Source organism: Hippopotamus amphibius, chromosome 1, assembly GCF_030028045.1.
Source record: "Hippopotamus amphibius kiboko isolate mHipAmp2 chromosome 1, mHipAmp2.hap2, whole genome shotgun sequence".
In the NCBI taxonomy this organism is placed as follows: Eukaryota; Metazoa; Chordata; class Mammalia; order Artiodactyla; family Hippopotamidae; genus Hippopotamus; species Hippopotamus amphibius.
Genome location: NC_080186.1, coordinates 98,815,705 through 98,842,538, shown reverse-complemented (window position 1 = coordinate 98,842,538; position 26,834 = coordinate 98,815,705). Strand labels below are relative to the sequence as shown.

At 37.6% G+C, this 26,834-nt stretch overlaps 1 protein-coding gene across 2 annotated transcripts in view; it reads left to right on the top strand.

The window, feature by feature from the left end:
- The window catches only part of LOC130858681 (monocarboxylate transporter 1-like), a 34,638-nt gene extending 8,011 nt beyond the window's left edge, over positions 1-26,627 (top strand). Inside the window, exons 1-5 of one of the 2 annotated variants that reach the window (XM_057745550.1) lie at positions 16,544-16,648; positions 17,112-17,137; positions 17,678-17,821; positions 22,728-23,594; positions 26,144-26,627. In XM_057745550.1, coding sequence (XP_057601533.1) covers positions 17,116-17,137; positions 17,678-17,821; positions 22,728-23,594; positions 26,144-26,391 — 1,281 coding nt within the window. In that variant the 5' untranslated portion in view covers positions 16,544-16,648; positions 17,112-17,115 and the 3' untranslated portion in view covers positions 26,392-26,627. Of the gene's footprint in view, positions 1-16,387; positions 16,649-17,111; positions 17,138-17,677; positions 17,822-22,727; positions 23,595-26,143 lie in introns of those variants that run through there. The other variant, XM_057745540.1, reaches the window with a different exon arrangement.
- The last annotated feature ends 207 nt before the right edge of the window (positions 26,628-26,834 follow it).

The following is a 26,834-nucleotide window of genomic DNA, read 5'->3' as shown; positions in this document are numbered from 1 at the left end:
ACTAGATTCCTACCACAACTAAGGGGCCCGCGTGCTGCAGCTAAGCTGGTGAGCTGTAACTAAGGAGACCACCTGCCTCAACAAAGACCCGGTGCAACCAAAATAAATAATTAAAAAAAAACCAAAACACAAAACTCTGGCTTTCCATTCTATCCGTTCTGTGACTAGACCCCAGGCTTCAGAATTAGGTATATGAAAACAATCAAGGCTCACCAAGTACTTACTTAAAGCTAATTATGTTGCCAAGATAAACATTCTGGGAATTCTGTTGCCTGGAAAGAAGCTGGGATTGTATGGAAAGTATATAGGCTTGGAATTACTGGCAGTCTTCTTGCCTCAATGAGCTGAGGACCTGCTTAAAAGTGAAATCAACACAGAAGAAAGTAGAACTTTCAAATAGGAAAATATCCCCTGACCAGATCAGGCTGTGCCTAAAGCCAGAACCACTGCCTTAGATTTCTTGGTTATATGAGCCAAAAGCATTTTCTTGTTGGTCAAGTGAGATTGAGTTAAGTTTTTGGTCACTTGCCAACCTGATTAACATAAAGTAGGCAGAAGAAATGGAGTAACTGATGCAAGCTGAAAAAGGCTGAATGGCCTGCAAGAAATGAAGACAATCCAGAGAGAAGATAAAGAAAGCACTTGAGAGTGCATTTTCAACAATTTAAACAATGAATGAAGAAATTAATGTCCAGGCAAGGACACAAGAATTTTGTCATACAAGGCTGGTGAAAGTGTCTAGCACAAAATAGATAATTAAAAATAGTACCTACAATGGTAATAATATCTACCATTATCTGCCACTAAGTTATAAATTCTTTGGGGTCAGGAACCATATATTTCAGTTTATATTGCTTTTAATAAAGTTGTCACTCAGATATTTGAATAAAATTTACTTTGTGCTATGCCTTGCATACTTGGGCTAGTAATTGGGAGGTAAGCCAGGGATCAATAGCAAAGGAAAACTAACCTTAGCTCCCACATTAAGCCAGGAATCCTGGTTAAAATCATCCAGGTGCATAGTATTCCTAGCTTCTGGGATATGCACATTTTTTTCTGGAAGAAAGTGCCCTCAGTTTAGGCCTTCAAGTTTCTCAGAGATTAAAATCAACCATCTAAGCTCATAAGCATTACCAAAAGAACAATATGGAAAAATTGAGAAACATATCGTCATTAGGAGATTTCAACATCCTTCTCTTCAATTATTTATAGATGAAGCAGAAAATAGAAAACTAGTAAAGATTTAGAAGATTTGAAAAAACAAAAGTTTGAATCAACAAATAATTTAACCCGATAGCTAGAAAGTGTATATTCTTTTCAAGCATATGTGAAATATTTTCAAAAATTAATGTACCAACCCATAAATGTCAGTCTTATAAAATATCAAAAAATTGAATTGTACCAATCTTGTCATCTTACAGCAGTGTTGTTAAATATAAGTCAATAAAGCTAAACAAAAGATTTCCTTTGGAGAGTTAAAAACCCCTGAATAACTCTGGGTCAAAAGAAGAAGTCACAATGGAAATTTTTAAAACACTTGGAACAAACAATAGTAAAAATACTGTATATAGGACTTCCTTGGTGGCGCAGTGGTTAAGAATCCACCTGCCAATGCAAGGGACACGGGTTTGAGAAGATCGGAGAAGATCGAAGAAGATCGGGGTCCGGGAAGATCCCGCATGCTGCGGAGCAACTAAGCCTGTGCGCCACAACCACTGAGCCTGTGCTCTACAGCCTGTGAGCCACAATTACTGAGCCTGCATGCCACAACCACTGAAGCCCACATGCCTAGAGCCCATGCTCCACAACAGGAGAAGCCACTGCAATGAGGAGCCTGCGCACCACAATGGAGAGTAGCCCCCACTCACTGCAACTAAAGAAAGTCCATGCACAGCAAAAGGAGACCCAACACAGCCAATTTAATCAATTAATTAATCAATCAATCAATTAATTAATTTAAAAAACAACATGGTTACCATATGACCCAGCAATCCCGCTACTGGTCATATACCCAGAGAACACCGTAATTCAAAAAGACACATGCACTCCAATGTTCATTGCAGCACTATTTACAATAGCCAGGACATGGAAGCAACCTAAATGTCCATCAACAGATGAAGGGATAAAGAAGATGTGGTACATATATACAATGGAATACTACTCAGCTGTAAAAAGCAATGAAACTGGGACATTTGTAGAGACATGGATGGACCTAGAGACTGTCATACAGAGTGAAGTAGTCAGAAAGAGAAAAACAAATATCGTATATTAACACATATATGTGGAATCTAGAAAAATGGGACAAATCAACTGGTTTGCAAGGCAGAAATAGAGACCCAGATATAGAGAACAAACATATGGACACCAAGTGGGGGAAGTGGGGAGGATTGGGGGCGGAATGAATTGGGAGATTGGGATTGCCATATATACATTACTAATAAAAAAAAATACTAAATTGTACACTCAATATATGCAGTTTATTGTATGTTAACTGTATCTCAATAAAAGTTCTTAAAGAAAAAAAGACTACATGGTATGCAGTAAAAGTGATAAAGAGAGGGAAATCTGTAGTCTTAAATGCTTGTATTAGAAAGAAATTAGGGCTAGAAATTAATCAGCTAAGTAGTCGTCTTATGTTTGAGAAGGAATGGAATAAATTCCAAATATGTAAGAATACAAATGATGATAAAAATAGTAACAGGAATCAATGAAATGAGGAGAAAGTACAATAAAATATTGATAAAACTGAGAATGTTCTTTTTATGGGTATAATATTAATGTTTAAATGTTATCATCAAGCAAGTATATGCTGGCCATATGTTCAGATCTTTGAGATAAAGATAAATGGACAGTTTCAAGGGTCCAATGTATTAAACACTGCACAATATATTCAACAATTAGAAAACATCTAGGGGGTGATATAACTCTAAATGTACTAGTGCAAGTACAGGGCCAAGCTCTGCAATTGGAGGAAAAACCTGTTCAGGACAGAGAGTTTCTTGTGAGAATGTTCTTTGAAGAAAACGTATAAAACAGATGAATTCCTGAGATTAAAGGGGGGAAAAGAAGGCACAAATATCAATGATAAAGAGGATATACCTATACCCATAAAGATATTAAAATGTAAAAATTCTATGCCAGTAATTTGAAAACGTTGACAAAATGGAAGATGCTGTAGAAAAATACCCTAAAAAGACAGACTCAAAATGCAAGAAATGAATAGACCTATAATTGTTAAGAAAATTGAAGGAGATGATTTGAAATCTCCCAAAAGAAAATAAGGTGCCCAAATAGTATTACCAGTAAATTCCACCAAACTTACTAGATCATTCCAGTCTTATATAATCTCTTCCTGAAAGGAAGAAATTCACTTTATGACTCTAATATAAAATTGATATTGAAATCAGAAAAGAACAATATGAGAAGGGAAAAATATATTTCCAAATACCTTATGGACACATTTCAAAAAAATCCAAACAAAATATTCACAAATTTAACTTAGAAATATATTGAAAAGATGTATATTGTGACCAAGTTGGGCATATTCTAGGAAAGTAAGGGTGGTTTAACATGTATAAAATCTATAAATGTTACTCACATCTTGTACAGATGAAAGAAGAAATGCCTTGTGAAGGTATTATGAAAAAAAAAACTGAATTCAGTGGTCACTGGATTTAAAATAAATTCTTAATGAACTAGGAATAAAAATTCACAAATCTGATAATGTATCTGCCAAACTCTGGAGTAAATACTTTTCTTGATAATGAAACACTATATACATTATGTTACTTATTAAGTAAAATGAGGGTTACTAGAGCACAAGCACTGCAATACCATGACAGTCGATCTGAAAACTGAGACAGCTACTAAGTGACTAATGAGCTGGTAGCATATACAACATGGATATACTGGCACAGGAATGATGCACATCCCAGGCAGAAAGGAGTGGGATGGTGTGAGATTTATCATGCTACTCAGAACAGCATGCAATTTAAAACTTATAAATGGTTTATGCCTAGAATTTTCCATTTAATGTTTTCAAACCATAGTTGACCACAGATAACTGAAACTGCAGAAAGCAAAACTGCAGATAAAGGGGGACTACTGTATTAGAAAATCAGTTGTAGTGGTACTTCTGGAATGGTGGAGTAAGGTCCTCTGAAATTCTGCTCTTTCATAAAAGCAATAAGAACATTGGCAAAAAAAAAAAAAAAATCAACTTTTCAAAACTCAAAATTAACCAAAGGCTTGCAATAATCCAAACAGAATAAATTCAAGAAACAACTGAATCTCAGAACAACAAAATTTGTGGTGTTTTAACATGATCTATTCCTGTTCTTATCTCCCCAACTCTAGTAGAATTGAAAACAAAAACCTCACAATCATAGGAGCCATGAAAATCAGCAGTTGTAGCAACCTCTAGTGGGGGCAGAATGGTTTGAAACCCTCAAAAAAGTCTCATTCTTAGAGAATTATCATTACTCAACATGTCTGACAGTTTACTCAAAACCCCCACTCACAGAGCTTGTCTTTATTTGACCTGATTCACAGCTGCCTGAGTTGGAAAAACAATTGAGGCAAACAAAAAGCTGACCAAACACTTCAAAGCAAAAGGTGGGGAGTGAGATGTCCATAAGGGGCTTTGAAAAGCTCTGACACATTCCCAGGATACTAGAAGGTCATGCACATGTGCACACTGTGCCCATGCTCAGGAAAGACGTGAGAAGGCCTGAATCTCCCTCCTCTGACTAACCTTGAAGCTCCATACAAGCAGGAATTGAAAACTAAGGCAGATGTGTAAGCTGGGGAATTGAAAGCATGCCCCAGCATACACATAATACCTTTTGGCGAAGCCTGGGAGATATGCTGATTAAATGCATTTTAAGGAAATTTGTCTCCAATCATTGGCTGATCACTGAGCTAACCAAGCAAGACTTCAATAGCCACACGTGACAAAAAATACAAACTGCACAGAATTTATTTAGGAAATTCATTAAACAAAAGGCAATAGTATCAACAGTGAACAACAAACAGCAATAGCAACTAGCCCTAGGGAGGGAGGGAATCTGATTTCCACAGTTGCTACATTGTATTACTTTTTTAAAATTAATTTTTGTTGGAGTATAGTTGGTTTACATTGTTGTGTTAATAGTGTACAGCAAAGTGAATCAGCTATACATATACATATATCCCCTCTTTTCTGGATTTCCTTCCCATTTAGGTTACCACAGAGCACTGAGTAGAGTTCCCTGAACTATACAGTAGATTCTCATTAGTTATCTATTTTATACACAGTTTCAACAGTGTATATATGTCAATCCCAATCTTCCAATTCACCCCACCCCCCCTTCCCCCCTTGGTGTTCATATGTTTGTTCTCTACGTCCGTGTCTCTGTTTCTGTTTTGCAAATAAGACCATCTATACCATTTTTCTAGATTCCACATATATGCATTGATATACAATATTTGTTTTTCTCTTTCTGACTTACTTCACTCTGTGTGACAGTCTCTAGGTCCATCCACGTCTCTACAAATGACCCAATTTCATTCCTTTTTGTGGCTGAGTAATATCTCATTGTATATATGTACCACATCTTCTTTATCCATTCCCCTGTGGATGGACATTTAGGTTGCTTCCATGTCCTGGCTATTGTAAATAGTGCTTCAATGAACATTTAAATGTCTAGTTTTCAACAACAGCAAAAACAACAACAAAAAACAACAAAATATTAGACACATAGAGAAACAGGAAAGTATGGTCTATACACAGAAGGAAAAGTCATTTAATAGAAACTATCCCCAAGGAAGCCTAGACATTGGACTTACTAGACAAAGGCTTTAAATTAGCTATTATAATTTTTTCAAAGAATTAAAAAAAACCATGTCTAAAGAACTAAGAGATATTATGAGAAAAATGTCTCACCAAACAGAGAATATTTATAAGAGATAGTTATTATTTAAAAAGAGCCAAATACAGATGTAGAGAACAAACATATGGATACCAAGTGGGGAAAGTGGGGAGGGTTGGGGGGGGAATGAATTGGGAGATTGGGATACCAAATTGTACACTCTAAATATACGCAGTTTATTGTAAAAAATAAAAAAAATTTTTTAAATTGAGCTAATTCTCAACTTTTAACACTTTTCCTAAAAGCTCAAAGGCACTGAATAAAAGGAAATTCCTTCTGGGGGAAAAGAGCCAAATAGAAATTCTGGAGCTGAAAAGTACAATAACTGAATAAAAAATTTGGAAGAGGAGCTCAAAAGCAGACTTCATCTGGCAGAAGAGTCAGTAAACCTGAATATAGGTCAATTGAGATTATCAAATCTAAGGGAAAAAAAGAAAAATGAATGAAAAATGAATAGAACCTCAGAGACAAAGACAAAGAGAGAATCTTGAAAGCAACAAGAGAGAAGCAACTCATTACAAACCAAGTAGCCTCTGTAAGATTAACAGCTGATTTTTCTTTAGAGACCATAGGATCCAGAAAGCAATGGGATAAAATATTCAAAGTGCTGAAAGGAAAAGACTGTCAACCAAGAATTCGATATCCAGCAAAACTATCCTTCAAAATGAAGGGGAGATTAAGACATTCCCAGATAAAAACTGAGAGAATTTGTTGCCAGCAGGACAGCCCTACAAGAAATACCAAAGAATGTCCTTCAGGCTGAATTGAAAGGACACTACACAGTAACGTGAATGCACATGGAAAAAAATAAAGAACACCAGTAAAAGTAACTACATAGGTAAATATACAATAAGACAGTGTAAATGTATTTTTTTCTTTGTAAACTCTTTTTTTCCCTTCTACCTGATTTAAAAGCAATAATTATACCATTTTTAATGGGCTTATAGTGTATAAAGAATGTAATTTGTAAGACAATAGTGTGAAAGGGGGAGACTGTATAGGAGCAAAGGTTTTGTAAACTATTGCAATTAAATTGGTATATAGATTGTTTTAAGTTAAGATGTTAATTGTAATCCACAGGACAACCACTAAGAAAATAACAAAAAACATAGTAAAAGAAACAACAAGGTAATTAAAGGGGCATGCCAAAAATATCTATTTAACATAAATAAAAGGCAGTGATGGAAGAATAGAAAAACAAAAAAGACACAAGACAGAGAAAACAAATAGTAAAACAGTAGACTTAAGTCCTACTTTATCAGTAACTAAATTAAATGTAAATAGATTAAACACTTCAATCAAAAAGCAGTGATTGGCAGATTGGATCCAACTCTATGCTGTCTACGAGAGGCACATTATAGATTCAAAGACAGAAACTGGTTTAGAATACAGATGAAAAAAAAATATGCCATGTAAACAGTGACCAGAGAGACCTAGGCAAAATAGACTTCAAGACAAAACTGTTATGAGACACAGACATTTTATGATGATAAAAGGTAAATCCATTAGGAAGACATAACAATTATTAAACATATATACACCTAACCACAGAGTCCTAAAATACATGAAGCAAAAACTGATGCAATTAAAGAGAGACATAGACAATTCAATGAAAACAGTTGAAGATTTCAACAGAACATCAATAAAATAACTAGGCAGAAAATCAACCAGGAAATAGAAGACTTGAACAACCAAGTACATACTGAGTATAAACCAAATAAATCTAACAAACATCCATAGAACATTTTACCCAACAACAGCAGAATACACATTCTTCTCAAGTACACATGGAACATTTTCCAGGATAGACCATCTGTTAGGCCATAAAACAAGTCTCAGTACATTGGAAAGGACTGAGTATGTTCTCTGATCATAATGAAATAAAATCAGAAATGAACAACAAAAGAAAATTTGGGAAATGAACAAATGTGAAAATTAACACATTCCTAAATAACCAATGGTTCAAAGAATAAATTATAAAAGAAACTAGAAAACATATTGAGATGAATGAAAAATTACAAAATACCAAAATTTCTGGAATACAGCTAAAAGAGTGCTTAGTGGGAAATTTATACCTGTATACATCTATATTTTGAAAGAAAAAAATCTCATCAATAATGGAATCTTTTACCATAAGAAACAAAAATAAGGGCAAATTAAATGCAAAGTAAACAGAGGGAAGAAAATGATAAAGATTAGAATAGAAATAGATGAACTAGAAAGTACAAAAACAATAGAGAAAATAAAAAAATCAATAAAACCAAAGGTTTGGTCTCTGAAAAAATCAATAAAATTGACAAACTTTTAGCTAGACTAACCAAGCAAAGAGAGAGAGAATTCAAAATACTAATATCAGAAATGAAAGAGGAAACATTATGTATAGTGAAGAATTAACCTTACCAATAGAGAGATTTGGCCCTTGTCCTCAGCTACTGGAATATATCTCTAGGCCTCTGAAAAGTCTTGCCTGATAGGAGTGTCTTTGTTTGCTGGGCCCGTCAGCCATATTGTCTTTTTTTTATTCCCCAGCCATGTTGTCTTATTTCCAATCTCCAAAAGAGCTGGAGACTAAAGTATTAGCCCACCCTCTGGAGAGATGGAGACTAAAGATCAGCACTCATGTGGGCAGTATGTGATCAAGCCCCACTAAATTCTTTTTTTTTTTCAAGATTTTTTTTTTTGATGTGGACCATTTTAAAAGTCTTTATTGAGTTTGCTACAATATTGCTTCTGTTTTATGTTTGGTATTTTTGGCCACGAGCCATGTGGGATCTTAGCTTCCCGACCAGGGATCGAACCCGCACCCCCTGCATTGGAAGGCAAAGTCTTAACCACTGGACCAGCAGGGAAGTCCCAAGCCCCATTAAATTCTAGACACCAAAAATCTTAGGTGAGCTTCCCTGGTTGGTGATACTCTATATTGTCACACATTGTGACTGGGAAAAGGTAACGCTATCCATGACTCCATGGGAAGAGGATGATCAAAAGCTCCATGCTTGAACCACTCCCAAACTCTGCCCTGTGCTTCTCTTCCTGTGGCTAATTTCAGCCTGTCCTTTCCCTGTAATAAATTGTGAGTATAATAGCTTTCAGTGAATTCTGTGAATCCTGTTGAATTGCCAAAACTGTTTTGGAAACCACCGCCAACACCACCCCCTGCCCTCCACTGCCTGAACTTGCAATTGATGTTAGAAGTGAGGTCAATTTTGTGGGGCCTCTTCCCTCTAATAGTACTGTTGGTTAAACTTTTCAAATATCACTACTAACCTTACAGAAATAAAAAGGGATTATAAAGGAATGCTATGAACAATTGCAGACCAACAAATTAGATAACATAAATGAAATGAACACATTTCTAGAAAGGCACAAACTATCAAATGACTCAAGTAGATATACATGTTCTGAATATACCTAAAACAAGTAAAAAGATTGACATAAATCCTCAAAAAACTACCCACAAAGAAAACTTGAAGCCCAGATGTCTTCCCTGGTGAATTCTATGAAACCTTTAAAGAACTAACACCACTCTTTTACAAGCTCTTCCAAAAAACAGAAGAGGAGGGAACACTTCCCAACTTGTTCTTTGAAGCCAGTATTATCCTGATACCAAAACCAGATAGACATCACAAGAGAAGAAAAGTGCAACAATTATCCCTTGTAAATATGGACATAAAAATCCTCAACAAAATATGAGCAAACAGAATCCAACAACATAAAATGAGTTACATACCATGATAAACTGGGACTTAGGAGTGCAGGAATTCATAAGTGTTTCAACATATAAAAATCAGTCAGGGACTTCCTAGGTGGCTCAGTGGTTAAGAATCCACCTGCCAGTGCAGGGGACACGGGTTCGATCCCTGCTCCAGGAAGATCCCACATGCTGCAGAGCACCTAAGCCCATGTGCCACAACTACTGAGCCTGTGTGCCACAACTACTGAAGCCCACATGCCTAGAGCCTGTGCGCCACAACAAGAGAAGCCACTGCAGTGAGGAGCCTGCGCACTACAATGAACAGTAGCCCCCTCTCGCTGCAACTAGAGAAAGCCTGTGTGCAGCAACAAAGACCCAAGACAGCCAATAAATAAATTTAAAAAAATCAGTCAAACCATACCATATTAATAGAATAAAGGCCCCAAACCACAAGATCATCTTAATAGACTTATAAGAAAGCATTTGCTACAATTCAATATTCTTTGTGATAAAAATACTGAACAACTAGGAATAGAAGGAACTTCCCAAACTTAAAGGGCATTTACAAAACTCACAGCTAACATCATACTTAATGGTAAAATACTGAAAGCTTTCCGTGTGAGGTCAGAAATAAGACAAGGATGTCCATTTTCACCACATGTACTGGAGGTTTTATCCAAGGAAATTAGGCAATGAAAGGAAGATGTAAAACTATCACAAATGACAAGATTTTCTTTTCCTTTTTTTTTTTAAGATTTATATTATCATTTATTTAATTAATTTTATTTTTTGGCTGTGTTGGGTCTTTGTTGCTGCACACAGGCTTTCTCTAGTTGTGGCGAGCGGGGGCTAGTCTTTATTGCAGTGCGCGGGCTTCTCATTGCAGTGGCTTCTCTTGTTGTGGAGCACAGGCTCTAGGCAAGTGGGCTTCAGTAGCTGCAGTGCATGGGCTCAGTAGTTGTGGCACAGGGGCTTAGTTGCTCCATAGCATGTGGAATCTTCCCTGCCCAGGGATGGAACCCATGTCCCCTGCATTGGCAGGCAGATTCCTAACCATTGCGCCACCAGGAAAGTCCGACATGATTTTCTAAATAGAAAATCCTAAGGAATCCACACACATGTATACATAAATCTATTAGAACTAATAAATGAGTTCAGCAAATTTGCAGGCTGCAAAATTAACATACAAAAACCAATTATATTTCTAGACAGTAGCAATGAAAAATCCAAAAGTAAAATTAAGAAAACAGTTTGATTTACATCATCAAAAATAATATTCAGGAATAAAATTAATTGCTAATAGATACAGGGTTTCTTTCTGGGGTGATGAAAATGTTCTGATATTAGTGGTGATAATTGTACAGTTTTATGAATATACTGAAAACCACTGAAATATAAACTTTTAAGAGGGTGAATTTTGTGATATGTGAATTATATCTCAGTAAAGCTATTATTTAAACAAATCAATTGTGTCTTTATACAACAGCAGCTAAGAGAAAATAATTTTTTAAAATTACCATTTACAAGAGTAATAAAAACTACCTTGGAATAAATCTAACAAAAGTTGTGTAAACTCTGGGAATTTTATAATTTTATAACACTTTTAGAAACTTTACTTCTATAAAAGTTTTATTTAAAAGACTCAGTCTTTTAGCTTCTTAAGCAGAACTCTGAGGGTTTTTTTTTTAATTACTACAAGGTCACTTTCTAAATTGTATCTGAAGTGTTTAGATTAGTTAGAAGATGAGCTACTTAAAAGTTGATTTCTATGGATAGGAAGGTAGGATTTGTATTAAAGAGTAAGGAATAGTAAAACATGATATTGTCATCATTGACCTATACAAGATTAATACTGTACTACATCACTCCAGGTAATGTTAGGGTGGCCAGAATGAGTATGATAACATATTGTTGGAAGATTAACTTTGACATAAAATAGAAGGTGGTTTAAGTAAATCAAAGGAGAAAACTTAATTTCTCTAAAGTAGACTGGTAAACCTGCTCTCAACTTCTCCCACCTGCTAGTAATTCATAATCATGTTGTATTTCTTTTACACTAATGCTGAGGCTCAAGAAAAGGGGAAATCTTTGGTTTAAAACTACTAGTCTTTTGGAACTTCCCTGGTAGCATAATGGTTAAGACTTCATGCTTCCAATGCAGGGGGCCTGGGTTTGATCCTTGATCAGGGAACTAGATCTCACATGCATGCTGCACCTAAGAGTTCACATGCCACAATTAAGGAGACTGCCTGCTGCAACTAAGGAGCCAGTGAGCTGCAACTAAGAGGAGCTTACCTGCTGCAACTGAGACTCGGCACAACCAAATAAGTAAATGTTTTTTAAAAACAAAACAAATCTACTAGTCTTAATATCAGGGTTCATTTTGCAGATTTAAACTACGAGGGTGAGTCAAAACTTATCCGCACTCCGGTTATATTAAAACTTCTATAAATTCTACAGCCAGAGTGCGGATAAGTTTTGACTCACTCTCGTATATTGGTCAGCCATCAGTTAGGAATCTTTCTAGTCACATAATAGTAAACAAACAAACAAACAAACAAAAACCAAAAAAACTCCCCAAAAACCTTACATCTAAGCAGCTAGATGAAAAGCAATCATTACGGAGCTAACTTTCTAGCCAACTAAATAAGAACCTAATGTTTTGTTTTGTTTCTTTAAAGTGTTTTTTTTTTGATGTGGACCATCTTTAAAGTCTTTACTGAATTTGTTACAATATTGCTTCTTTTTTATGTTTTGTTTTTTTTGACTGCTTAGTTCCCTCACCACACACCCTGCATTGGAAGGTGAAGTCTTAACTACTGGACTGTCAAGGAAGTCCCAAGAATCTAATGTTTTGGGGTTTTTTGTTTTGTTTTTTCTCTTTTAAAAAGAGTTTTATTGAGATATAATTGACATACAATAAACTGTATATATTTATTTTCTTTTTAAACTGCATATATTTAAAGTGTACAATTTGATTTTTTTTATTAATCATTTATTTTACACATATTAAGGTATATATGGCAATCTCAATCTACCAATCCATCCAACCCCACTCCCCCCCACCGCTTCCGCCTGCTTGGTATCCACATGTTTGTTCTCTACATCTGTGTCTCTATTTCTGCCTTGCAAACTGGATGATCATTACCATTTTTCTAGATTCCATATACATGCATTAATATACCATATTTGTTTTTCTCTTTCTGACTTACTTCACTCTGTATGACAGTCTCTAGGTCCATCCATGTCTCTACAAATGACCCAATTTTGTTTCTTTTTATGACTAATATTCCATTGTATGTACATATACCACACCTTCTTTATCCATTCGTCTGTCAATGGATATTTAGGTTGCTTCCATGACCTGGCTATTGTAAATAGTGCTGCAATGAATTTTGGGGTGCATGTATCTCTTTGAATTATGGTTTTCTCTGGGTATATGCCAACTAATGGGATTGCTGGGTCGTATGGTAATTCTATTTTTAGTTTTTTAAGGAACCTCCATACTGTTTTCCATAGTGGCTATATCATTTTACTTTCCCACCAACAGTGCTAGAGGGTTCCCTTTTCTCCACACCCTCTCTAGCATTTAATGTTTGTAGATTTTCTGATGATGCCCAATCTAACCAGTGTGAGGTGATACCTCATTGTAGTTTTGATTTGCATTTCTCTAATAATTAGTGATGTTGAGCAGCTTTCCATGTGCCTCTTGGCCTTCTGTATGTCCTCTTTGGAGAAATGCCTATTTATGTCTTCTGCCCATTTTTTGATTGGGTTGTTTGTTTTTTTGATATTGAGCTGCATGAACCGTTTATATATTTTGGTGATAATCCTTTGTCTGTTGATTCATTTACAAATATTTTCTCTCATTCTGAAGGTTGTCTTTTCATCTTGTTTATAGTTTCCTTTTCTGTGCAAAAAATTTTGTTTCATTAGGACCTACTTGTTTATTTTTATTTCCATTACTCTAGGAGGTGGATCAAAAAAGATCTTGCTGTGATTTATGTCAAAGAGTGTTCTTCCTATGTTTTCCTCGAAGGGTTTTATAGTGTCTGGCCTTACATTTAGGTCTGTAATCCATTTTGAGTTTATTTTTGTGTACAGTGTTAGGGAATGTTCTAATTTCATTCTTTTACATGTTGCCGTCCAGTTTTCCAAGCACCACTTATTGAAGAGGCTGCCTTTTCTCCACTATATATCCTTGCCTCCTTTGTCATAGACCAGTTGACCATAGTTTATCTCTGGGCTTTCTATCCTGTTCCACTGATCTATATTTCTGTTTTTGTGCCAGCACCATATTGTCTTGATTACTGTAGCTTTGTAGTATAATCTGGCATCAGAGAGTCTGATTCCTCCAACTCTGTTTTTTTCCCCAAGATTGCTTTGGTTATTCGGGGTCTTTTGTGTCTCCATACAGGTTTTAGGATTTTTTGTTTTAGTTCTGTAAAAAATGCCATTGGTAATTTGATAGGATTGCATTGAATCTGTAGATTGCTTTGGGTAATATAGACATTTTTCACAATGTTGATTCTTCCAATCCAAGAACATGGTATATCTCTCCATCTGTTTGTGTCATGTTTGATTTCTTTCATAAGTGTCTTACAGGTCTTTTACCTCCTTAAGTAAGTTTATTCCTAGGTATTTTATTCTTTTTGTTGCAATGGTGAATGGGATTGTTTCCTTAATCTGTCTTTCTGATTTTTCATTGTTAGTGTATAGGAATGCAGGAGATTTCTGTGTGTTAATTTTGTATCCTGGGGGCTTTCTTGATGGTGCAGCGTAGTCCACCTGCCAATGCAGAGGACACGGGTCAATCCCTGCTCCAGGAGGATCCCTCATGCCGTGGAGCAACTGAGCCTGTGCACCAAAGCTGCTGAGCCTGTGAGCCACAACTTCTGAGCCCACATGCTGCAACTACTAAAGCCCATGCACCTAGAGCCCATGCTCCACAACAAGAGAGGCCACCACAATGAGAGACCTGTGCACCACAATGAGGGGTGGCCCCCGCTTGCCACAACTAAAGAAAGCCTGTGCACAGCAATGAAGACCCAATGCAGCCAGACAGAAATAAATAAATAATAAATAAATAATAAAACAAATCTTTAAAAAAAATTTTTTGTATCCTGAAACTACCAAATTCATTGATTAGATCTAGTAGTTTTCTGGTGGCCTCTTTAGGATTTTCTATGTATAGTATTATATCATCTGCAAACAGCGACAGTTTTAATCCTTCTTTTCCAATTTGGATTCCTTTTATTTATTTTTCTTCTCTGATTGCCGTGGCTAGAACCTCCAAAACTATGTTGAATAGTAGTGGCAAGAGTGGACATCCTTTTCTTGTTCCTGATCTTACAGGGAATGCTTTCAGTTTTTCACCATTGAGAATGACATTTGCTGTGGGTTTGTCATATATGGCCTTTATTATGTTGAGGTAGGTTCTCTCTTTGCCCACTTCTGGAGAGTTTTTATCATAAATGGGTGTTGAATTTTGTCAAAAGCTTTTTCTGCATCTATTGAGATGATCACATGGCTTTTATTCTTCAATTTGTTAATAGGGTGTATCACATTTGTTGATTTGCATATATTGAAGAATTCTTTTTCAAAGTCCTGGATCATCTTCACCATCATTATTCTGAATTCTTTTTCTGGAAGGTTGCCTATCTCCCCTTCATTTAGTTGTTTTTCTGGGGTTTTATCTTGTTGCTTCATCTGGTACAAAGTCCTCTGCCTTTTCATTTTCTCTATCTTTCTGTGGCTGTGGTTTTCGTTCCACAGGCTGCAGGGTTATGGTTCTTGCAACTGCTGTCTGCCCTCTGGTGGATGTGGCTATTTAAGAGTCTTGTGAATTTCCTGATGGGAGGGACTGGTGGTGGGTAGGGCTGGGTGTTGCTCTGGTGGGCAGAGCTCAGTAAAACTTTAATCCACTTGTCTGCTAATGGGTGGGGCTGAGTTCCCACCCTTTTGGTTGTTTGGCCTGAGGCAACCCAGCACTGGAGCTTACAGGCTCTTTGGTGGGGCTAATGGCAGATTCCAGGAGGGCTCACACCAATGAGCACTTCCCAGAACCCCTGCCGTCAGCTCCCCCATCCCCACAGTGAGCCACAGCCATCCCCCACCTCTGCAGACAACCCTCCAACACCAACAGGTAGGTCTGGTTCAGTCTCCTATGGGGTCACTGCCCCTTCCCCCTGGGTCCTAGCACACACGCTACTTTTTGTGTGCCCTCCAAGAGTGGAGTCTCCGTTTTCCCCAGTCCTGTGGAATTCCTACAATCAAATCCTGCTGGTCTTCGAAGTCTGATTCTCTGGGGATTCCTCCTCCTGTTGCCAGACTCCCAGGTTGGAAAGCCTGACATGGGGCTCAGAGCCTTCACTCCATTGGGTGGGCTTCTGTGGTATAATTGTTCTCAGTTTGTGAGTTGCCCATCCAGCGTTACGGGATTTGATTTAAAAGGTTGCACTCCTCCTACCATCTCATTGAGGCTTCTTTGTCTCTGGACGTGGGGTATCTTTTTTGGTGAGTTCCACTGTCCTCCTGTCAATGATTGTTCAGCAGTTATTTGTGATTCCAGTGCTCTCACAAGAGGGAATGAACACGTCCTCTACTCTGCCATCTTGAACAAATCTCCAATAATCTAATGTTTGAAATGACCTTTTATTTACAAAATTGCTATATGTATGTGTGTATGTATGTATTTATTTATTATATAAATGTAAGGGATTTTATGGGAGTGCTTTGTTATTGACCTACTTGTTCTGTACTATTTTAATTTCATACCCTTTAGATATTTGGATTTGAACTGCATTTTAGAATTCATCTTTACTTACAATGCCACCATCAAATGGAGGTTCAGTTGGATACACCCCCCCAGATGGAGGCTGGGGGTGGGCAGTCATTGTTGGAGCTTTCATTTCCATTGGCTTCTCTTGTGCATTTGGCAAATCTATTACTGTATTTTACAAAGAAATTGAAGAAATATTTAAAGCCAGCACCAGCGAAGTGTCGTGGTTATCTTCCATTGCGTTTGCTGTCATGTATGGTGGAGGTAAGTACCCATGAAGACCTCCTCTTTTAACTTTCAGTGGATAGACAGAAGCTCTGTATTAAGTGCTTTTTGTTCTTGATGCCTTTATCAGTGAGATATTTGAAATGTTAGCTCTTGGAGTTATGTGATTAGAGTCGTAATTTTCTTTCTCTTTAACAATAAAAGCTACATAGCAACTGTGTGCTCCATTAGGTCAGTTATAACATAAAATGATGTCATTATAAAGGATAACTTTCTTTAAAAATGTGTTTTGTGTTGGCTGCTGGGTATAGAAAGGTAATTGATGTTTGCATTTTAATCATATCCTGTAAGCTTGCTAATAATCTCGTTATTTCCAATAGTTTATTGGTAGATTTTTTTCAAAAATGTTAGAATGACAAATCTTCTGCAAATACTGATAGTTTGGTTTCTTCCTTTCCTTACACCTTCTTCCCCCTGTCTTACTGTTGGTCCGGACCTCCAGTATAATGTTGAAGAAAAGTGGTGATGGTAGGCATTCTTGTTTTGTAGTTCTGTTTTGGTTTTGTTGTTGTTTCCTATGAAAAATGATACATTTTATCTAGTTTGTAAATATGCCCTTAAGTCAGAAGTTTGATCATGCTTGCTCATACATCTCATCATTCATGTGTGTTTGCTCTAGATGACCATCTAAAAATTTAAAACAGAACAAACTTGCTACATATATGTGGATAATATCCTAGATACATGAAGAATCCTATAAACACTTATAATCAGGGTATTTGCATCCTCTTCTGCCTTAAAAGAATTAGATTATGGTCTTGGGTACTTTAGCTAAAACACATCAGTAAGTCCTAGGTGTATAGAAGATATATAATCAACACTACATTTTTTCATTTACACAAACCTGTGACTCAAATAAAGATAGAAAGCAATATTCCTTACCACTGTCTTCTGTTTTATCTGTTTATTTTCTGGGGTGGCATCTTATCACGTCAGTAATGTCATGTGCAGGTGTGGATGTGAAGGCTAGGCATCTCCTCTATTACTAAGTTGTTTGTTCTCTCCTAGGTCCTATCAGCAGTATCCTGGTGAATAAATATGGCAGTCGTCCAGTCATGATTGTTGGTGGCTTCTTGTCAGGCTGTGGCATGATTGCAGCATCTTTCTGTACCACTGTGCAGGAACTTTACTTGTGTGTCGGAGTCATTGTAGGTGAGTTGCTATGGATGTATTTTCAAGCATTAATTTTTTGTGGACTATTTGTAGCATTCATTTGCCAGTTCTTTTGAAAAATGAAAGTTCTTTGTTAGAAAAATTACTAGGTCACTATTTTTTAGAGCTGTTGATATGTTAATTTAATAGTACTAGAAAAACAATTCTTTAAATAAAGTTCTGGCACTTAATGGATGATTATTTTTATTGAATAAATAAATTGAAAGAGAGCTTCTTCCCTTTCTTCCTTTCTCTCTCTCTCTTTTTTTTAAATTTATTAAGGCTTTATTTTTTTTTTATAAATTTATTTATTTATTTATTTTTATTTATTGGCTGCATTGGGTCTTCATTGCTGCACATGGGCTTTCTCTAGTTGCTGAGAGCGGGGGCTACTCTTCATTGTGGTACACAGGCTCCTCATTGTAGTGGCTTCTCTTGTTGTGGAGCACGGGCCCTAGGCACATGGGCTTCAATAGTTGCGGCACATGGGCTCAGTAGTTGTGGCTCACGGGTCCTAGAGCACAGGCTCAATAGTTGTGGCGCACGGGCTTAGTTGTTCCGTGGCATGTGGAATCTTCCCAGGGCAGGGCTCGAACCCGTGTCCCCTGCATTGGCAGACGGATTCTTTACCACTGCACCAACTAGGAAGTCCAAGGCTTTACTTTTTTAATTAATTAATTAATCTATTGGCTGCGTTGGGCCTTTGTTGCTGCACACAGACTTTCTCTAGTTGTGGCGAGTGGGGCTACTTTTCATTGTGGTGTGCAGGCTCCTCATTTTGGTGGCTTCTCTTGTTGCAGAGCACAGGCTCTAGGCGCGAGGGCTTCAGTAGTTGCAGCACATGGGCTGAATAGTTGTGACTCATGGGCTTAGTTGCTCCGCAGCATGTGGGATCTTCCTGGAGCAGGAATTGAACCCATGTCCCCTACATTGGCAGGCAGATTATTAACCACTGTGCCACCTAGGAAGTCCCTCTTTCTTTTTTTATCTTAAGAAAGAAGATAGCAGTGATAGGTAAAAAGTTGTTGAAAGAGAGGTCATTAGCTATTCCCACTCATTTCCCCTTCTACCCAAGAAGAAATTGGCTCAGATTAAAGAAAGAGAGAATGTCAGATACAAGGCAGAAATTTTCTGATAGAAAAGACAGATATATTTTCAAGGGAATAAAGGGCATGCTTGAGGAAACCTCCCTTTCTAATAGCTAAATTAAGAAAATAAAACTGCTGAATATAAATACTATTGACACCCATAGCTCTACGGTTCACGGAAAACTACCATTAATATTTTGATGCCATATCCACTCATTTTTCGATGCACACATAGAATTTTTAAAGCAAAACGGGATGAGATTAGTAAAGCAAATCAAACAGAAAGACAAATATATGATATCACTCATATGTGGAATCTAGTTTTAAAAAATGATGCAAATGAACTTATTTACGAAACAGAAACAGACTTACAGGTACTGAAAACAAACTTATGGTAACCAAAGGGGAAATGTGGGGGGTGGGGATAAATCAGGAGTTTGGGATGAACACACACACACACTACCATATATAAGATAGATAACCAACGAGGACCTACTGTATAGCACAGGGAACTCTATACTCAATATTCTGTGATAACCTATAAGAGAACAGAATCTAAAACAGAATGAGTATATGTATATGTATAATTGAATCACTTTGCTATACACCTGAAACTAACACAACATTGTAAAATCAGCTATAGTCCAATAAAGTTAAAATTTTTTTAAAAAGGAATGAGATTAGAAATAATGTTTGTAACCAGCTTTTTCACTTAATAATACATCATGTGGGGCTTCCTAGGCGGCGCAGTGGTTGAGAATCTGCCTGCCAGTGCAGGGGACACAGGTTCGATCCCTGGGCGGGGAAGATCTCACAAGCCGCGGAGCAACTAAGCCTGTGCGCCACAACTACTGAGCCTGTGCTTTAGAGCCCATGAGCCACAATTATTGAGCCCATGTGCTGCAGCTACTGAAGCCCACATGCCTAGAGCCCATGCTCTGCAACAAGAGAAGCCACGACAATGAGAAGCCCGTACACCACAACGAAGAGTAGCCGCCACTCACTTTAACTAAAAAGAAAGCCTGCGCACAGGAAAAAAAAGACCCAACACAGCCAATAAAATTAATTAATTAATTAATTTAAAAAACTACATCATGTGTTATACATAGTTTCCCCATCTTAGTAAATATACTTTATTTTAATTTTTAAAATTTTTTTTAAATTTTTTAAAATTTTTTTGTTTTTTAAAAAATTTTTAAAATTTTTAAAAAAATTTAGTATTTTAACTTTTAAATTTTTTTAATTTTTAAAAATTTTAAAAAATTTTTGTTATTTTTATTTTTTTACTTTTTAAATTTTTAAATTTTTTAAAAAAGTTTTTAAATTTTACATTATTTTATTTTATTTTTTAAAATTTTTGGCTGCATTGGGTCTCATTGCTGTGCATAGGCTTTCTCCAGTTGTGGCAAGCAGGGGCTATTCTTTCCTTGTGGTGCATGGGCTTCTCAGTGCGGTGGCTTCTCTTGTTGCAGAGCATGGGCTCTAGGCATGTGGGCTTCGGTAGTTGCAGCACACAGGCTCAGTAGTTGTGGCTCATGGGCTCTAGAGTGCAGGCTCAGTAGTTGTGGTGCGTGGGCTTTGTTGTTCCGTGGCATGTGGGATCTTCCCATACCAGGGATCGAACCTGTGTCCCCTGAATTGGCAGGCAGATTCTTAACAACTGCACCACCAGGGAAGTCCCTATATTTTCACTCTTTTTTTTTTAAATTAATTATTAATTTTATTTTTATTGGCTGTGTTGGGTCTTTGTTGCTGCACACAGGCTTTCTCTAGTTGTGGTGAGTGAGGGCTACTCTTCATTGTGGTGTGGGGGCTACTCTTCATTGTGGTGTGCAGGCTCCTCATTGTGGCTTCTCCTGTTGCGGAGCACAGTCTCTAGTCTCGTGGGCTTCAGTGGTTGTAGCACATGGGCTCGATAGTTGTGGCTCACGGGACTTAGTTGCTCCTTGGCATGTGGGATCTTCCTAGATCAGGGATCGAACCCATGTCCCCTGCATTGACAGGTGGATTCTTAGCCACTGTGCCACCTAGGAAGTCCTTCACTCTTAATAAACAGTATTTGCATGATAGTACTTCTGTATGCATCCTTGTGAAAATGATAATTTCCTTTGGATAAATTTGTAGAAGTGCAATTACTGGGGAAAAAGGGTTTTGATATGATTGGCCAAGTACTCCTTTAGAAAGGTTATAATAATTTACAGTCCCACCTGCAGGACCTGAGATAATGCCAATAATGGGTATTATCTTTTTGGATCTATACTTTTACTACATTAATTAAATTTTTAAAGATTTAAATATTTTAATTCATCTGGAATATTTGAATAACATAAGGAAGGAATAGAACTTTATTTGTTCCCATGTGGTTATTCAGCCTGTTCATTATTGCATTTATTAATTCACTCGACAAATATTTTTTATTGAGTCCCTAACTATATGCCAGGCACTGGTCAAGCTCTGTGGGGAGAGCCAACATGACAGGCAAGATTCATGCTCTTTTGTGGAGGGAAGCAGACAATAAATAGACCAACAAATAAATGAATAAATAAGAAAAATATCAGGTAGTAATAACTGCTTTGCAAAGACTTAGAATTTCAGTAGAGAAAGATTGAATGGTCCCTAAAGGGAAGGCTTCTCAGAGGTGGTGATTTTGAGTTGAGATCTGAATGATAACTAGGAGGCTTTGTGATAATCTAGAGGAAGAGTTACACTTAGCGCAAGTAAGAATAGACTGAGATGAGGGCAGGGAGGTAGCTTAGAGCCAAATCATGGGACCTCTTAATCCAGAGTGAAAAGTGATGGACAGGCAGTCATTAGAGAGATTGAAATGGGCGCACATCCTCACCTGGTTTACCTAGTGGGGAAGCAGGATTGGGAGACCACCTAAGAGGTTATTGGAGTAGTTACTGTCCCAGCCCCGTTAGCTGAAAAATCCATTCTTTTCCTATTAATTTAAATGTATCTTTTGGTTCTATTTCTGGACTTTCAGCTCACTTTTAGTAATCAGTTTTTCTGATTTTGAATAAGTGTCACACTATTCTGATTACTGTAGCTGTACAATATGTTTATATATCTTTTAGGGTAGGCCCACCAATTATTTATCCTTTTCCAATATTTCTAATGCATTTGTTCTTTGGGTGTATTTTAGAGTCATTTTACCTCATTTGAAAAATAAAATACATTGAAATTTTCGTAGAAATTTCATTAAATTAATGGATTGACTAAGGTAGTGTTAGAATCTTGACAATGTTGTGTTTTACTATCCAAAAACATTTTCTCTCTCTCTCTCCCTCCATCTTCCTTCCCCTCCTTCTGCCCCTTCTATCTTGCTTTCTGAATTTATAAGATTTATCCTCCCTCCTTTTTGCTTTCAATTCCCTGTTCCTCAGGAAAGCTGAAATTTGAAACTAGACAAAGGATCTTACATTTATTGTTCTTTTTGTTGCTAAAGCAAAAAGAATTGTTTTTAATAATATACATTTTTTAGGGACTTCCTGGTGGTCAGTGGTTAAGATTCTGTGCTTCCACCGCAGGGGGCATGGGTTCAGTCCCTGGTCGGGATCCCACATGCCACATGGCATGGCCAAAAAAATATATACATATATATATATATACATTTTTTATATTAAATCTAGTATTTGCTGCATAAAGAGACTTTATGTCTGTATTTATTTGATAACAGTCCACTTAATGACCTACTAGTTATAATAGCCTTTTGTGATTTTGACCTCTTTCCACTTTGTTTCTTTGCCTAGTTAATTCATTCTAAATATGTTTCTGAGATTTATTGTAGTATGTGATTCTTTTTTCCCTTTCCCCAGGTCTTGGGCTTGCCTTCAACTTTAATCCAGCTCTGACCATGATTGGCAAGTATTTCTACAAGAGGCGACCACTAGCAAATGGACTGGCCATGTCAGGCAGCCCTGTGTTCCTCTCTGCCCTGGCCCCAATCAACCAGACTCTTTTTGCTATCTTCGGCTGGAGAGGAAGCTTCCTCATTCTTGGGGGCATCCTACTAAACTGCTGTGTGGCTGGAGCTCTGATGAGACCAATAGGGCCTAAGCCAACCGCTACAGAGAAAGAGAAGTCGAAAGAATCCCTTCAGGAAGCTGGAAAACATGATGCAAACAAGCAGGCAGGTGATGCAAATACAGAAGTTAATGGCAGAAACCCCCCAAATGAGAAACAATCCATTTTTCAAACCGTTAACAAACTTCTGGACTTATCCCTGTTCAAGCACAGAGGCTTTATGCTGTACCTCTCTGGGAATGTGATAATGTCTTTTGCACTGGCTACACCTTTAGTCTTTCTTAGTAATTATGCCAAGAGTCAACATCACTCTAGTGAGAAGTCTGCCTTCCTTCTTTCCATTCTGGCTTTTGTTGACATGGTAGCCAGACCTTCTATGGGATTCGTAGCCAACACAAAGTGGATAAGACCTCGAGTTCAGTATTTTTTTGCTGCTTCTATTATTGCAAATGGAGTGTGTCATATGCTAGTACCTTTATCCTCTAGTTATATAGGGTTCTGTCTTTATGCGGGAGTCCTTGGATTTGCTTTTGGGTGGTTTGGTGCTGTATTGTTTGAAACGCTGATGGACCTCGTTGGATCCCAGAGGTTCTCCAGTGCTGTGGGATTGGTGACCATTGTGGAATGCTGTCCTATCCTCCTGGGGCCACCACTTTTAGGTATAGTATGTCTCGATATTTCCTCTTTCCTTCCTTCCTTTTAAGATTTACTTATTTGGTTGGTTGGTTGGTTGCACCGGCTCTTAGTTGTGGCAAGTGGGTGCCTTAATTGCAGCTCACGGGCTCCTTAGTTGTGGCACATGGGCTCTTCAGTTGCAGCATGCGAACTCCTAGTTGCAGCATGCATGTGGGATCTAGTTCATCAACCAGGGATCAAACCTGGGCCCCCTGCATTGGGAGCACAGAGTCTCATCCACTGTGCCACCAGGGAAATCCCTGTCTCCCTCTTTCTGTGGTTCTGTGACCATAAAACAGGGAGAGAAGGTTGGGAAGGTGACAGAAGGCAGAGATCAATGAGCTGCTTGATAGTCTCGCTCATTTCTGTACCATCAGTGCTGGCACAGTGCTTGGCACAGCATAATTGCTCAACGACTTATAGAACTGAATTAAAGTGGATCATCAAGCTGAAAGATGGATAAAAACTATTACAAACAAGTATTTATTAAAATAATTTTTTCTGATTAAAAAACCTACCATGTTTATAATAGAAAAATGTATAACGTATACTCTACCTTTCAAATACTGTTGGTGATTTCTTTTTAATTGTGGAATTTATCTCAGCAGTAATATTTAAAATAATAACCATAGTTACCAGGTGAGGGCTCGCAGTATACCAGGGACTGTCCTAATCGTTTTCTATATTCTGTCATATAACAAGTTTATAACATAGGACTTTTATTGTTCCCACTTTATAAAGAAATAGGGGCTTCTAAAAGTGAAATAACTTGCCCAAGATCACACAGCTAGTAAGTGACCATAAAAACTGATGTGTTATTCTCTTAAGAATGCTAAATGGTTTACATTTTAAAATTATTATTAATACAAAATACAACAATAATTTGGACTTCTGGATGTGACTCATGCTTTTGAGATTATGCAGTATAAAGTAAGGAAGGATACATAACAGAAGATCCACTACTGACCTGTCCACCTTCTCTCCTCCCTATATATACCCAAGGAGACTCCAAATCCTGTCCGTTTTTGCTTCCTAAATCTCTTTCTAATCTGCCCATTTTCTCTCCATCACAACTACCGCTCTTATCCAAATCTCCCATCTTCTATCAGTAGCCTTTTAACTTTACCCATATCCATTCTAGCTCTTCTTCAGTCTCTTAGAACACTCCAGTTGCTTCCCACGTCCTTAGGGTGAATTCCCTACTGCAGCTTACTAGGTCCTGCATGGCCTGGTCCACCTATGTCTCCAGCCTCATTTCCCACACTCAGTTTGCTGTCTGTGCTTCCCCCCTCACACCCTGTGCTTCCTCCTACCACCTGCCTTTGCACTGGCTGTTCTCTGCCCAGATCCTTTCCCCATCTCCTTTCTCCCAGATAACTCCTATCCTCCTGTAAGTCTTGGCTGAGTTTACACTTTAAGAAAAACCTTCCTGCCCTACTTGCTCATCCCAAACCCTTATTTTCTGCTTTCAAACCCTCCTTGTAGCACTTGTCACAGTCTGTGTGGTTATCGGATTAACATTTCTCTTCTCCGCTGAACTGTGGATGTTACCTCCTTTGCTCACCCTTAACTCAGGGCTTAGCAGCCCCAGAGCCGTGTGTATGTGTGGAGACTCAGTGAGTATTGCTGAGTGAGTGACGCCCTGCATTGGAAAACCATATGGAATCATATTTGACTTGGTTATTATGTCCTTTATATGTGTAGAGTTTTCCAAAGTTTACTTCTTAATACTGGTTTGAGATACTAATAAATTTTACTATTACAAGGATTTCATGGCCAAAAAACTGTTTGGCAACACCAAAGTAAGTGTTTCTTTGCTGTCAGTCCTCATAAAGCCTTTAATAGAAAAGACAAGGATATGTCCTTTCCAAATTTACTTGGCTGTGGAAACATTAGGGAGGTATCCTGTAGCACAGAAGTTATGGGTGCAGGCCTCAGAGCCAGACTTGCTGGGTTGAAAGCTAACCCGTTTCACTTACAAGCTTTGTGACCTTGGACAAGTTACTTAAGGTTTCTGTGCTTCGGCTTTTATGTTATACACTGGGAATGATGATAGAATCTTCCTGTTGGGAGGATTAAGCACTTAGAATGGTGGAAAGGTATTGCCGTTAGTTAATGTTTTAGCAGAGGATGGGTGTTCACAGGAACGCTCTTTGGGAAATGCTGATGTCAGAGAAAGTGCATTGGTCTGGGAGACTGGAATTAGCTCTGTGGCCTTGGGCAAGACTCCTAAACCTCCTTTGAGCAACAAACTTTTCCATTGAATATTGAGAGACTTGACCCTAGGTGATCTCTAGGTCTTTCCCAATTCAAATTTGCAAGATTTAATTATTTTCAAGTTGCTAAAGATAATAGAATATGCAGGGCCACCCCAAATCAGTTGTGACATCATAAACCAAAGATCAGATAATTTTGAGCAGTTTCTTTTCAAGACTGATTTGTCATTTATGAGCTTTTTGAATGGATCCTTAAGCTTTATTTGGGAACGGGTATAACTGTTTACCCACATAACTTTTTTTTTGGACATCCTTAGGTCGTCTCAATGACATATATGGAGACTACAAATACACATACTGGGCAAGCGGCATAATCCTTATTTTCTCGGGCATCTACCTGTGCATTGGCATGGCCATCCATTATCAACTTGAGGCAAAAGAACAGAAAGCAGAGGAGAAGCAGAAAAAGGAAAATAAAGAGATGGAATCTAAAGAAGTTATTAAAGCTGCAGAATCTCCAGAAATGAAAGGCGCAGAAGAAGGACCCAAAGAGGAGAAACTTTAAGGCTGAAAACAGGGATAAATAGAAAAATTCTGCTGAATCATGTTCTACTCTTGGTGCTTACCATGGATAGTGGACATTTGTGTGGAAGTCATACCAGGTGTTCATTGATAGAACTTTTATTTCCTTCCTTTACACCAGTCATAATAAATATGTCACATCCTTTAGGGGCAGGGGATTTGCAAAAGGTGACAGGAGGAAATAGCTTTTATTTGAAGTCATACTTGTTAAGGTATACTTTAAATACTGTACAAATCCCTTTTATAGTTTAATGAATCTTGACAAAGTATTTTGTCAAATAACTACCACTCTAATATAGAACATTTCAAACAGCCAAAATAATTCCCTTCTGCTCCTTTACAATCAATCCCTTCCCCTTAACTATAGCCCCGACAGCCACGGATCTGATTTCTGTCCCCTGTAGTTTGTTGTCTTTTCCAGAATGG